The sequence below is a fragment of the Bos grunniens genome, chromosome 14, assembly GCF_055505025.1.
Source record: "Bos grunniens cultivar Pamir isolate PY7600 chromosome 14, Bosgru_T2T1.0, whole genome shotgun sequence".
Lineage (NCBI taxonomy): Eukaryota > Metazoa > Chordata > Mammalia > Artiodactyla > Bovidae > Bos > Bos grunniens.
Window position 1 is genome coordinate 157,898 of NC_141178.1, and position 13,961 is coordinate 171,858.

Consider the following 13,961-nt stretch of genomic DNA (forward strand, 5'->3'; position numbering starts at 1 on the left):
AAAATTTGGAAAACTTAATAGAAAACTGGAGGGCAGAGCATTTTAAGAAAACTGAAAAAGGACATATTTCCTCTTGAGGGTGAAAAATAAACATTCTCATTTTATATGTATATATAAAATCATCAAAATGATAAGCTTCTTTGTTTCCCAAAGCAAAATCACAATAACCTTAGCCATGAAAAAATTTCAGAACACACTGATTATAATGGATGTTTTGTGACAGCATCTAAGTTCATTCTAAACAGATTTTATTGGGAAAAACAAAATTCTCTCTCAAAAAAAAAAGAAGAAGAAAGAAAGAAGTCTTCAAACAGCCCCAAACAAAATTTGCAGTTGCTTGACTTTCTGGAAAGAAAATAAATGGCAATAAAGTATCTTTGCACCCATGAGAAATGTAAGACTCCCTTGCTCTGATTATAACCTAAAGCTGCTTTTTGTTGGGGGCATTGGTGCTGGTGACACTGAGAGCCACAGGTTTTTTTCACTTTTCAGAAAGCCTGTGAGACAGAGTTTAAAACACAGCAGTGGTGGGGCCGCCAAAGACTCAGTCTTTGGAAGAGAGGTTGGTCCTCTTGTGGGTTTCCCTTTCAAAATGACTGTAGACGCCTTGGATGTAAAATCTGAGTTTCAATCAACTGAAGCCTAAACCGTGGTGAAAGTGGCAGAGTGACTCAGCGTCAGGGATTTGGTGGAGTTTGTCAACCCAAGTCTGCATTTCAGCTCTTCCCCCAGATCTATGTAACCTTGAGTGGGCTTCTATCTTTGTATTCCATGTACTGTTCTGTGAAACTTAGATGATTTCTACTTCACAGAACGGATGTGACTATTGCATGAGAAAAGGTAAACTGGCCCACAGTAGGCACACTCAAGTGTTGATTCTGATTCCTCCCGGTTTGTTTCCTTTATATACAATTACATTAGCTACCATGGACTCGAATGTTTACTATTTGCCAGGCCAATGCCCCTTCCCCCAATTCCAGGTTTCCCTGCTTTTAAAGTTGCTCTAGTCCTTTTCTTATATTTGAATACACTAGAGCAGGGGTCATTCTTTTTTTTTTTTAAGTCTTTATTGAACTTGTTACAGTTTTGCTCCTGTTTTATGCTTTGGTTTTTTAGGTGCGAGGCATGTGGGATCTCAGCTCCCTGATCAGGGATCAGCCCCGCAGCGCGGCACTGGAGGCGGTGTCTGGACCACTGGTCAGCCGGGAGGCCCAAAGTGGCCCGGGGAGGGGGAAGGAGGGGGCGTCTTTTTTTCTGTAAAGGTCTGGGTTAGAATATTTTTATATTTCTGATCATCTCTATTGTCAAAGGGTTCAAAGGTCAGAGGGCTCTGTGATCTGTCAGATTATTCAACCCTGCCTGCCATTGCAGTATGAAAACAGTCACAGATAATTTATAAACAAATGTCTGTGTTCCAATAAAACTTTATTTACAAAAACAAAATCTGGACCAGGGACCATAGTTTGCTGCTTCAGAATCTCCTTGATAAAATGTATGTTTCCAGACCCTACCCAAGATCAGAATCATCAGAATCTTTTGGATCGGGGCTTTAAGTTTCTGCACTATTACTCCTAACACTATTTTTTTTTAAAGTATGAAGCCTACCAATAATTTTAAACAATCATACAATGAATCCCCATTTATCTCTCACTGGATTCACTTACCACAAATTTTGCCACATTTGCATCATAGATCTCCTTCTCTTTCTCTTCTCTGTCTGTCTCTATATTTGAAAGTTGGTTGATACTCTGCCACATTTTCTTGGTAATTCCTCTCTTACTCCATTTGAAACTCAGTTACAGATATCATTACAGTGAGAGACTTTTATTCTTTTAGGGGCTCCAAAATCACTGCAGATGGTGACTGCAGCCATGAAATTAAAAGATGCTTGCTCCTTGGAAGAAAAGCTATGACCAACCTAGACAGCATATTAAAAAGCAGAGACATCACTTTACCAACAAAGGTCCGTATAGTCAAAGCTATGGTTTTTCCAGTGGTTATGTATTGATGTTAGAATTGGACCATAAAGAAGGCTGAGCACCGAAGAACTGATGCTTTTGAACTGTGGTGTTGGAGAAGACTCTTGAGAGTCCCTTGGACTGCAAGGAGATCCAACCAGTCCATTCTAAAGATCAGTCCTTGGTGTTCATTGGGAGGACTGATGCTGAGGCTAAAACTCCAATACTTTGGCCACCTGATGCAAAGAACTGATTCACTGGAAAAGACCCTGATGCTGGGAAAGATCGAAGGCAGGAAGAGAAGGGGACGACAGAGGATGAGATGGCTGGATGGCATCACTGACTTGATGGACAGGGGTTTGAGTGAACTCTGGGAGTTGGTGAGGGACAGGGAGGCCTGGCGTGCTGCAATTCATGGGGTTGCAAAGAGTCAGACACGACTGAGTGACTGAACTAAACTGAACTACAGATACCGTTTCACCCATAAACAAAGTAGCACATACTTTCTAAGAAGAAAAGCTTTCTATGATTATTGCCCCCAAGGAACTTAATTACCATGGATGCAATTATATGATCAAATATACAGTCTGTATTTAAATATCTTTAATTGCCACACACATAAAAAGTCCCTGCAGTTTTTCTTTGATGATTGAATCTAAGATCCTACAATTTATCTGGGTTTCATGCCCCTTTAGCTTCCTTTTAAAAAACCCCATCCGGTGTTTTGTCTTCCAAGACTTAGGACTGTTGAGACAGCCAGGCCGCTTGTGTTACAGAGTCCGGGCCGTCTAGGTCTGCCTATCAGCCCATGTTTATGAGTTTAGGTGGCGGGCTGGATCGAGCCTCTGTGTGGTGATGTGTGTGCCTTTCCTGATGCTCGTTCTAGGGATAAATGACCTGCAGAGATGCTCTGAACTTACTAAGTGGGTTTGTTATTGGTGCTGCTATCAAAATACTAATCGTGATTTCTGAACAATCTCTTTCTGTATTGTAGGACACACCAAAATGAATAACTCTATTGACATGTGTGAAAATCAGATTTCTCACATATCGGGAGAAACAAATATGGAGTAAGGAAAAGTAAGAAAGCAGCTTATGGCGTAGGATTTGAAATGAGAATATGAATATGAACTATCTGCCTGTTATCATAGTATAAATAAGTACACCTAGTCTCCATATCTTTGTTTGTAAATAATTTTCCCACTAAAAGGAACCAGGGCTCCCTAAGGAATGACTGATCCCAGGGCTAGGCATATAAAATACAAATTAATCCTGGAAGAGCTTGTTATGCCAGAAAGCAAAAAGCAGAAACTTGTAAAAAGTGCTTAAAGACAATGATGGCCCATCAAAAGAACACAAGAGTCCGCTTAAAGAGGCTCATACTGGCCAAATTTGATATATTTAAGCAGAAAACAGGATAATGACAGTAATGAATTAGAGCACAGTAGATAAGAATCTGGATCATAGTGAAATAAGAATCAGCAACAAAAACAGCTGTATATGGGGATTCCCTGGAGGCCCAGAGGCCAGGCCGCTGCGCTTCCATTGCAGGGGCACAGGCTCGATCCCCGGTCGGGAAACCAAGATCCCACACGCTGTGAAGCATGCCAAACAAACGACCTAAGAACTGTGCATAGAAGAAAGCTCCTCCTTGCAGAGGTACGTCTGCTAGTAAGTGCGGGAGGAATTTCTGAATCCGATACCTGCCTTTCTAACGTGGCCCCCAGGTGGTTCTATTTCCCTCCCACCATTGAGAACAATTGCCAGGTGTTTCCTTGACACTGCAGTTTTATAATAGCCATGGTATCCCCAGTGCTGGAGAAACTAACATGGAACAGAAACATGGAAACAGAAATTCTAGTCAGTCCACAGCGATTTGTTTTCTCCTTTAAAATACTTCCGAAAGTATTTTTCCATGCTGTTTAGCCGAGATGTCGTTCAGGCTGCTCCTGAGACCTGCCTTTCTATTCTCGGGTGGTCCTGAGAACTTCTCCACTTGCTTTCGCCACAATCCCCTCCCCTGCAGTGCAGTCTCATCACCCACGGAGATGGTAAACTCAGGCCGCTGCCTGGGACTGCCTCCAGGCTCAGCCTCTTGCTTGCTCTAGTTTTTTTTCCCTTCACCAAGCAGAGCAGAGATTTCAAGCATCGACGGCCAACTTGGAGTTTAGTCCAGTGGCTACTTCAAGTAAATATAGTGTCTTATGATGCCTCAGATGGCTTGAATTTTCATTTCAGAAGTAGGGCAGTAGCCCTTTGCCTTTAAATATGTCTTCTGTCTCTGGGTTTCCAAGTTTTCTAGTTAATTGGGGCTATTTTTGTGTGGCTCTAGTTTAGTTATGAAGAGAAGCAATTCAAAAGTCAGCGTAATAATTATGAATTTCTCTCCCATAAATACTTTCCCTTTGCTCCCATATTCAAATACATTGCCAGACCAAATCGATTCTGCTTTCAACATTTTCCAAGTACCATCCTTTGACTTTTCACTTCCTTGCTATTTAAAGATGTGTATGAAATAAACCTTTGATTTCTTATTCCTCTTCGCCTGTTTACTGGGACATCTTCAATGCCTCCTCAGGCCAGCCTGCTAAGGCCCCTAGTATTTGGTGGGATGCATCTTGCCTACCAGAGTCTTAGAGTCATTTATCCAATGTCTTTAATGTGACATCTCACCTATCCTACAGTTTTCAAAAAGAATCAAAGTTAAGATCCTTTAGGAAAGTGACTTAAATTTAGACCACAGATATTAAAAGACTGGATATGGTTTGTCTCAGCAGAAGTAGTTATGGAAGAGAACCAGAGAGAATGGAACTCAATAAGAGGAGAGAGAGGATAAGCATCTAACTGCATTACAATTCTGCCCTGGGCTGGCTCTGCTCCCAAAAAGGTCACCACCACCACCACATTCTCAACACAATGAGCAATCAAACAATTCACCTGACCAACTGGCTGGCTGAGAGTCTGGGTGGTGGTCTCTCTGGTTTACCAAGGATCCACCCAGCTGAATACCAGTCTCTGCAACAGAGGGTGCTGGCCAACCTGTTTACAATGGATGATGTGCCTGCAGGCCTCCTGGGATGTGCCAGCACTCTTCACGTGTCTCATCCCTCAGTCCCAGTACTTCATCTTGAAAGTAAGAGTCACTCCTCACGTGCTTTGAGGAAGCTTTGAGAGCCAGTGTGGAGTCTTCGATGGGAATCTTCTTCTTACAGAAAGTAACTAGCTTTGCGGGTCCTCTTGGGCCAAGACCTGCACCAGAGCAACTTCTGGTTTCTTAAAGTGGCCTCTGTTACCAGTTAAGACTCCTCAGTAGGTCTCCATGAGGCTTCAGCAGCCTTGCAGCAGAGGGTCAGATCAGGGCTTGACTGGGCCCCCTGCCGTCACCTTCAGCCTTGTTCTGGCTCGGCCAGTGACGACGAACAGCTTTGCTTCCTTACAGTGCCAGCACATGAATCTTGTGAAAGATGCCCTGTTGTTACTTGTGAAAAACCTTGCCCCAAGTCACTCTAGACCCTCTTGCCCTGCTGCAGTTTCTTCCTGGCACTTACCTCTCCATGAAAGCATCTTACCTCTGCAGTCTTTCTCCACCTCCACCCTGTGGCCCGCTATGATGGACGCCTCCGAGGGCACGTCCTACCGTCTATCTGCTCCCCCGTCACAGTGCAGCCCCTAGAACAGTGCCTGGGACAGGGCAGGGGACAAACCCCTTTGTGGAAAGGGAGCGGACACAGCCCCTTCCCCACGGGCTGCTCCTGCGCCTCAGGCATCCTCGCCCCAGCCGAGGACTTCTGCAGGCCAAGGTCCACCCCCTTTGCAGGAAAACGCACCTCCCACAGCAAAGACGCACCCACAGAAGATCCCACTTCGGGCTGGGTGGAGACGGAAGTCAAAAGCAGAGGACCGAAGGAGGAAACAGAACCAGAGCTGAGTAAAAGAAATCTGGTTAAAAAAAGGAGGAGGGGACTTGAGGTGTCACTTCTGGAATGCTCAAGGTGGACGGGCAGTCGCGCCAGCCCAGTCGTGGCTTGTCACAGACCGATCACGGGGCCTTAACGCCGTCACTGCTCTGCTCAGCTTCAAACGCCACACTCGTAAAGTGAGGATGCCGGGAGTCTTTTCAGACCTGTTCAGGGGCCATTCTTCACAAGGGGAGACCGAAGAGAACATAATCTGTCCTGATTGTATGTATTACAGGGCTACTGCGTGGTAGTCCTGCCTAGTACCAAGAAATTAGATCAAGCTTACCTTTGAGAGCCAGCAGCTTTCCTAATTGGGCCAGGTGTGCAGAGGTGTCTGAGGGATAAGACAGGGCTTCTAGGCCAGCAAGACCATAGCCATCATCAGCTCCAACCTATTAACACATCTGAAGAAAAGAATGTGCTAACTCTAGGGGAGTGGGTGTCCTCTGAGCCTGGGGAGCAGGAGAGGCCAGAGACAAAGCTGGCTGCACCTCGCTAGTTGTTGAGATGCCACGTCCGGTCTGACCCATTCTACTCTGTGGGCTATAGCCCGCCAGGCTCCTCTATCCGTGAGGCGAGGATACTGGAGTGGGTTGCCACTTTCTTCTCCAGGGGGATCTTTCCCACCCAGGAATTGAACCCGTGTCTCCTATATTGGCAGGTGGACCCTTTACCACTGAGCCATCTGGGAAGTCTGCACCTTTCTAGGGGAAGGGGCCTAACCCTCAGGGCCTCCCTCCCAGTGGATACGCTGTCCTCCGTGCAAGCTGAACATTGAGGCCGACGGGGTCTGAGCATTTTTTAGGAGAGCGGAGGATAATGGTGAAGAGTCCAAACTCTTCACACCTGGGTTCATACCCTGACTCTGCCATTTATCAGCTACAGGACCAGGGCTAGTTTTAAAATTCTGCATCTCCACTTTTCCACCTGTGACATAGGAGTGATGATAATAGGAAGTGTTATCATCCCAAGAATTCCCAGGAGGATTAAGTTGACATGTGTAAAGTGTTTAGAATAGGGCTGTTACTCCAATTCCACTGGCAAAGCCGTCTCTGGCTGACAGGCACACCTTGGGCCTAATGATAAGGAATATTTGCTCTGCTCCTGATGCCACTTTCAACAAAGAAACCTACTCCTTCCCACGTAGGTTTGCTTACCTGGAAAAAATGTGCTTATTGTGGGGATTCTGAGAAATTGCCATCCCAGAGCTCGCAATTTCTGATGACAAATCGATACATTACTTCTAGTTATGCCTGGGCCTCTGACATCGCTCGACCGCAGAGGGAGATCCAGGTGCAACGTGAATAGAGATGTCAGTCCCAGGGCAGAGCTGGTTTGATTTCTAAATCATCACACTGGCCTTCTGGCGCCCACCTCCATCTCAGAGCACTTGGCAAACGTTCCTGACTTGCGTCTCTAAACAGAGGGCGGGACCCTCCGGCTTCCCACCCAGAAGGGCGCTGCCGGTGCTGTCTGGGCCTGAGGACCGCTAATGAGAGGATAAACAGCTTTTAGAGCACTGGTGGGTTAGCAGTACTGGAAATGAGGGTGCTGCAGGCAGAAGTATAAATCTAAGCCTTCCCCTTGACCTACCTGCAGTGACTTCAAAAAAAGAAAAAGAAAGAAATCCAGTGTTTCCATTTTATCCTGGGTCCCGGCCTGGAATACCAACCACCCAATCTTTCGGGATTGGTCTGGATTTTTAAACATTCTTATTTAAAACTGTGAGTCATGCTGGAAGGGTTAGAAGTTTCAGTGATGATACGCATCGGTGGGAATGTGTTCCTAAGACTTCTTTCCTCCTGATGTTTTGCTGGGTCGGGTTTACATTTAGGAATTCTGGGATTGGTGAATTTTTTGTTTGTTTTTGGAGAGAGGGCACAGAGAAGTGGGGAAGGGAGGTATTAATAACTGGGAAATGTGAAACGCTTCCAGAGCTCCGTGAGGCCTGCTGTCGGGTGGAGGAGAACTTGAGGAGTTTCAGGAACTAGGCTGGTTCTGAAAGATTCATCTAAGGGTTGCATTGGCATTTCCAGTGCTTACCTTACCACTGAGAAGGTAACCAGGGATTATAATGTCTCATCCCAGGAAAAACGCAGCTTAAGCTGCAAATAAGTCACCCATAAAGAAACTTTGGAGACACAATCCATTGCAACTGCGTTCTTTAAGATGGACTTTCTCTATTGGATCTTCGGGATAAAGAAAGTCACAGGAAGCATTTGGGGTGGCGTGGCGGGTAGGGAGATAGGTCAGAAGCAGAGTGCATATATTCCGCTAGGACTGGAAGAGCATCTGTCCCTGGGGCCTGAGACACGTCTCCCAAGACCCGGCGCAAAGATGTCCTGCCTTTAAAGACGGTGTCCCGCACTCGAGTTGTGCTGACGTTTCACTTGGGATTCACGGGCCAGCCTTTCCCTCGTGACTCTCGGGGAACCCGGGGCCTCTGAGTCCACCTGGGCGTCCCGGCGGAGAGGAGAGACAGGTAAGACCTGGGCAAGAGGCGGAAGCGAGGAGGCTTCAATCTAGACTCGGCTGAGGTTCAGACTGAGGGGCGATCGGGCAGAGGGTGTGAGGGGGGCGGGGGCTTGGGAGCGCCCGTGGGGGAGGGAGGACGGGCGCCGGACACCCAGACCGCGCGAGGCGGCGCGCGCCCGCGGAAGGGGGGTCCCCGGGGCAGGGTGGGGGTCCTCGGGGCGGGGCGGGGTCCCGGAGAGGGCGTGGGGTCCCTGGAGCGGGGTGGGGTCCCCGGGGCAGGGCGGGGAGACGAGAGGGCCGGGGCTGCGTGGGGTCCCTTGGAGCGGGGTGGGGTCCCTGGGGCGGGGCGGGGAGACGAGAGGGCCGGGGCTGCGTGGGGTCCCGGGGACGGCGTGGGGCCCCCCGGGGCGGCTCGCGCGCGCGGGGGGCGGTGGCGCCTGGACAGGTGAGCGGCCGCGGCCCCGCCCGTCCCCGCCGGTCCCCGCCCGGCGCGCAGCCGTCCCGCCCCCTCGGTCGGGCTTTTGCAGCTGGCTCTTTCCTCCCCTCCTGTTCCGTCTCTCCTTTTAGGTCGCTCCACCCCGCCCAGATCAGGCCGGGGGCCGGCCCGAGAGCGGCCGCCAGCTCGCGCGGGGCGGCTCGGCGAGTCCGGAGCGGAGCCGCGTCCTCCCCGCAGGCGCGCTCGTCGATCCCCGCGCGGCCCTCGCGGCTTTCCCCCGGCGCGCTCGTCGCTCCCCGCGCGGCCCCCCGCACTTTGCCCCGCGGGCGCGCGTTGGAGAATGCCGGAAAGATGGCGGTAGCTGCGGGGCCGGCCGGCGGGGGCGGCCGCGCGCCGCGCAGCGGGCTGCTGGAAGTTCTGGTGCGGGACCGCTGGCACAAAGTTCTGGTGAACTTGGGCGAGGACGCCCTGCTGCTGAGCTGCGAGGACGGCGCGGCCAACGGCCTCGGGGCGGCCGCCGGAGCCTCGTCCCGCCGGGGCGCGGGCCCCGCGGAGGCGGCCGCCGGGGTCCGCACCGCCTTCACCGACCCGCCCGAGCGGGTGCCCGAGGCCGTGTGCAGCCAGAAGCGCGGCGTGAAGGTGCTGAAGCAGGAGCTGGGCGGGCTGGGCATCAGCATCAAGGGCGGCAAGGAGAACAAGATGCCCATCCTCATCAGCAAGATCTTCAAGGGGCTGGCGGCCGACCAGACCCAGGCGCTCTACGTGGGCGACGCCATCCTCTCGGTGAACGGCGCCGACCTGCGCGACGCCACCCACGATGAGGCGGTGCAGGCGCTGAAGCGCGCGGGCCGCGAGGTGCTGCTGGAAGGTGAGGGACCGGCGCGGGGCGGGCGGGGAGCTCCCCCAACACCCCACCCCCCCGCCCCGTCCGCACGCCCCCCGGGGGCCATCGCGGCGCGGGCGGCTCTGGGTGCGCACCCCCTCCGCCCCTCCGCCCCACCCCTCTCCACCCACCACCCAACCCCACCCCCCCGCCCCGTCCGCACGCGCCCCGGGGAGCGCGCCCCCCTCTACCTCCCCCCCGCCTCCCCGCGTCTGCACGCCCCTCGCCTGCAGCCGCTCTCCGGAGGCCGCAGCGCGCGGAGTTGTGACAACTTCTATCCTCCTGGGGGCAACTCGTCTCCACCCCAGGGTCGTCCTGGGCGTTGGCCTGGCAGGGCTGGAGGGAAGGGCCGGGCGAGCGAGCTTTCTTGAGCCCCTACCCATTGCCCGGCAGAGGACCGGGGGCGGCCTGCACTTTGCCTCGTTTTTATCCGCGCGAAATCCCGGTGTCGTGTAGGGGCTGCAGGTGAAGCTGGCGGTGAGGGGTTCACGGCCACGTTACGGAGCCGGCTCACCGAGTGACCGCGACTCTGCTCGGGCACGATTTTCTCTCAGAAGCCTGGGCAGCCGGGCGTAAAAAAGGCGGTGGGGGTTTGAGTCTCACAGGGGCCCGAGAGAGGGGGCCACGTGTGAATGCCAACACTCCCACCACCCTTCCCGGCTTCCCTCCTTCCAAATTGGAAACGGGGCTTCTGGCGAGTCGTGCCGAGGCTGGGAGGTGTGCTGCAGCTTTACGCAGAAGTTTGCTTCTGCTGCCAGGTGCCTGGCCGGTCGGTCTGGATTCCAGGTCGCTCTGGGTGGAGGGCCGGTGGAGTGTTTTTTCCTGCCTGAGTTTTCCCCATGTTTCCCCTGCATCCCCTCGGAGTGGTGTGGAAACAACTTTACGTTTGTAAACAGTTTCCCCTGCTCGTGAAGTGTCTTAGCACCTCCTCTCTTGAAACCTGAAGGCCCCGTTCCCCCGGTTACGGAGTGTGAGTAGGATGGTCTGCGGCGTGTGTCCTGGTGTGGCTGTGTGTCCGTCTGTGCGGAAGAGGGGCGGTGGGGGCGCTGAGGGGGTGGACGTCTTTCCTGCCACAACTGCGCTCCCTTCTCTCCCTCCGTGTCCTGTCTGTCGCTCAGCTGCGGAGTACGTACCTCTTTGTGTGACATGTACGTGTCTGTTTAGCCAGCTGCCCCCACACTGTAGACTGAGTTGTCTGGGGTCTTTTATTTGATTGTGGGTCCTCTCCCTTGAGCTCCATGTCATGCCTGCTGAGTAAATGAATAAATGAAACCATGGCCATTGAAACAGAATGTTTCAACTGAGACCTTGTAAACTGGTGGTTGATTTAAGTCCTAAATTAAGAACTTGAGTCGATTTCCTGCTCACCGATGAAGTTGCAGTGCGACCTGTGAAACCGAGAAAGTTTGAAGTTTGGAAACCAACTGCTCTTCCCTGTCACAGCTGATGCAACTCTGGTCCATGGTTCCTGGCCTAGAATACAGAAGGTCCCCATAACCCTTATTTGTGTAGAGTATTTGCGATGTCTTCATATTTAATTGCTACGCGGGATCCAGAAAGTGGAAGGCTGTTTGCTTTGGCTTGATTATTAACATAAGTAAACAGAAAAAGTTTCTTGATTCAAGTGTGTGTTGGCTTGTGTGACAAGGGGCAGGTGGAATCTGGAGCAAGTGTAGTTTGGACTATAAACGGCTGGACACCTGCTCGGCTTGCAATATTACAGCAGAATATCAGGGGGCACAAAGGCAGGTCATTTCTATTTCAGGCACTGCTCTTGATTATGTTTTTTGTTTTATTCTCCCTCCGTTTCAATTTAGTGAATAGTGACTTAGCAAAGAAATAAATTTAAAAATCTACCTCTCCCCTGAAGAAGAAGAAAATATGATTCTGGGAGTTAAAAATAAATTTAGTCAAGAAAATAATTCAAGCAGTTGTCTGACTTTTTTTGGTGCGGCAACTGAAAAGTGAGTTTTGTAACAACCTCTAAATGTAACAGTCTTACAACAGATTGTTATGTGTTACAGGCAGGAGCTTTAGGGGGAGACTTGTGGGCTTCCTGGACAAGACCCACCTGGACTTTGTTTGGGCAGCAGTCTTATTCTAAGCCTGAGTGTTCAGAAATCAACTGCTATTAAGATAAACCAGAAACTTCCTCCCCACCAAAACAGTATCTCTTCTTCTGAGAGTATTGATCCTAAATGAGGTGGGTCATGTATCATCAAATCAAATAGCACACAACTTCTCTCTTGTAGCTTGGCTAGTACTAGTACAGGGTTCTCAGCTGAAGGGACTTACCAGAACCACCAGAAGGGCTTTTAAAACTCACCTGTCCACTGCTCCTGCACGGAAATGCCATCTGGATTCCAGAATTTCTACATAGGAAAGACTGTGCTGATGTAATCTAGTTGGATGCGAGGGCTAAGGGAGCTGCATTAAATATATATTTATATGGCAAATACTTTTTTTTTTTACTTAGATTGCTTTTTCTGGTTTGTTTTTTGAGGGAGCAGATGGAGACTAGTTGAGTTCTTCAACGAATGCTGATACAACCGCTCATTTCATGACGTGTGCCCCCTAGTGGAAACTCACTGCCTGTACTAATGGTGTGTGTGTGTGCCTCGATCAGTCACATCAACTCTTTGCAACCCCGTGGACTATAGCCCCCCAGGCTCCTCTGTCCATCTACTAATGGCACAGAGGGCTGTACCACTAGTAATGTAATCAAGGGCTACATTTCTTCTGAAATGAAGCCCAGCAAATTTCAGTGCCTGCATTCTAGTCTTAGATTCTGTCGTAGAAGGATCTTAACCTCCCCGAGCCTCAGTGTCTTCTGAAAAATGAGAATAAATAAATGTTTATTTACTGGGCTGCTATAAGGAAGAGCACTCTGAGCATTTTCTTAAAGGAAGCAGGGGGCATATATCAAATGCTTGCTGTGCTTAATTATTTCTATAATTCAAATGAAGATGAACTTGTCCCTTCTAAGGAACAGACTTTCCCTATTCCTCTACTAGAGCTTATATTTTTAAATTTTTATTTTATTTTTTATTTTTCTTGTACTATAGAACTGTAACCTTAGGAGACCATTGCTCTGGGCAAAAGGAATCACAGCAACAGCTCACAGCTCTTGAGGACTTAATATATGCAACCTGCATTTGTTACCGTTGTTGCTGTTACACTTTGAGTAACTCTTTGAGGCTAGTGCTACTGTTGCTAATTTTACTGAATGGAAACTGAGGTTGATAGATAACAGGTTATTTGCTTCAACTAACAGAAAATACCCAGGTCTGTCAGACTTAAAAGCTCAAGGTGAGACTGATACTGACTTCTGCTTCAGCTGTCTGCTTGAGTCAGTGGAAGTGTCATCAGTTATTAGACTCAAGATGCTCTTCGCGCTCCTCGCGTGCTGACATCAGGCGGCGGCCACGGACCGGAAACGGTCATTGTGCGGCCACCCAGAGGGAGAGGCAGGAATAGACAGTGAGCCCCAACTTAATCACCAAGTGTCTGGCTGTCAAGAGGGATCTGCCGCGATATGGCCCAAGTTTGCAATGTGATGGAGCCTCCATTGTTGGGCACATGGTGAGCAAAGAGACTAAACTGCAATTCAGACTTTAAATAGTGAATAAACTATGCCAGTTAAGTCAGTGTCAAACCAAACGTGCATCAAAGTTAAGATCAGAAATCTCCACACTACAGACTCATTTCCCTTTTTAGGGAGTGGAGAACAGGGACCCTGCGTCCAGCCGTGTGATGTTGTGCCCCATGACTCCAGGAGCGCACGCTCTGGAGTAGGGCAGGGCACACCTGCACAAATGCCTTTGGAAGCTTTGGGTGGAGGGTGGGGGGTGGGGGGGTTGCCCTTATATTAATAGTAAAATCATAATTTGAACTATATCAACTTGTTTGTAGCTGAAGCAACAATAAAGTCAGTTTCTTCAGAATTTGTTGAGATCAAGGAGTGTAGAATGTTCTGAGAGTGGAGGTGAGGGGTGGGCAGAATTATCCTTGAGTGCAAAAGTCTCCCGTGGAACTGAACCCGAAAACTGGAGACTCAAGCGAGAACGTCAGAGACAGTTGTTGACATTCACCCTGTCGCTCAAAGCTGCTTCCTCAGTGCCACCCCAGGAGTGCTTGGTGTGGAGAGTCGCTGAAATGTCACTTTCGCCACCACTTTATGCAGTGCTGGGGGCAGCGGACAGGGAGAAGGGGTGCAGGAGAAGGGTGGCTAGTTTGCTGGCGTATGGCCT

The 13,961-nt window shown here is 50.0% G+C and overlaps 1 protein-coding gene and 1 long non-coding RNA gene across 5 annotated transcripts in view; both read left to right on the forward strand.

The window, feature by feature from the left end:
* Positions 1-7,860: 7,860 nt before the first annotated feature.
* Positions 7,861-8,373, forward strand: LOC147358922 (uncharacterized). Its single transcript, XR_015140399.1, has 2 exons — positions 7,861-7,975; positions 8,196-8,373. It is a non-coding gene; the product is annotated as an uncharacterized LOC147358922 (long non-coding RNA).
* A 660-nt stretch (positions 8,374-9,033) lies between these two features.
* The window catches only part of SNTB1 (syntrophin beta 1), a 251,180-nt gene continuing 246,252 nt past the window's right edge, over positions 9,034-13,961 (forward strand). For 3 of the 4 annotated variants that reach the window (XM_086335685.1, XM_086335688.1, XM_086335687.1), the window contains exon 1: positions 9,034-9,696. In XM_086335685.1, coding sequence (XP_086191811.1) covers positions 9,180-9,696 — 517 coding nt within the window. In that variant the 5' untranslated portion in view covers positions 9,034-9,179. Of the gene's footprint in view, positions 9,697-10,488; positions 10,682-13,961 lie in introns of those variants that run through there. The other variant, XM_086335686.1, reaches the window with a different exon arrangement.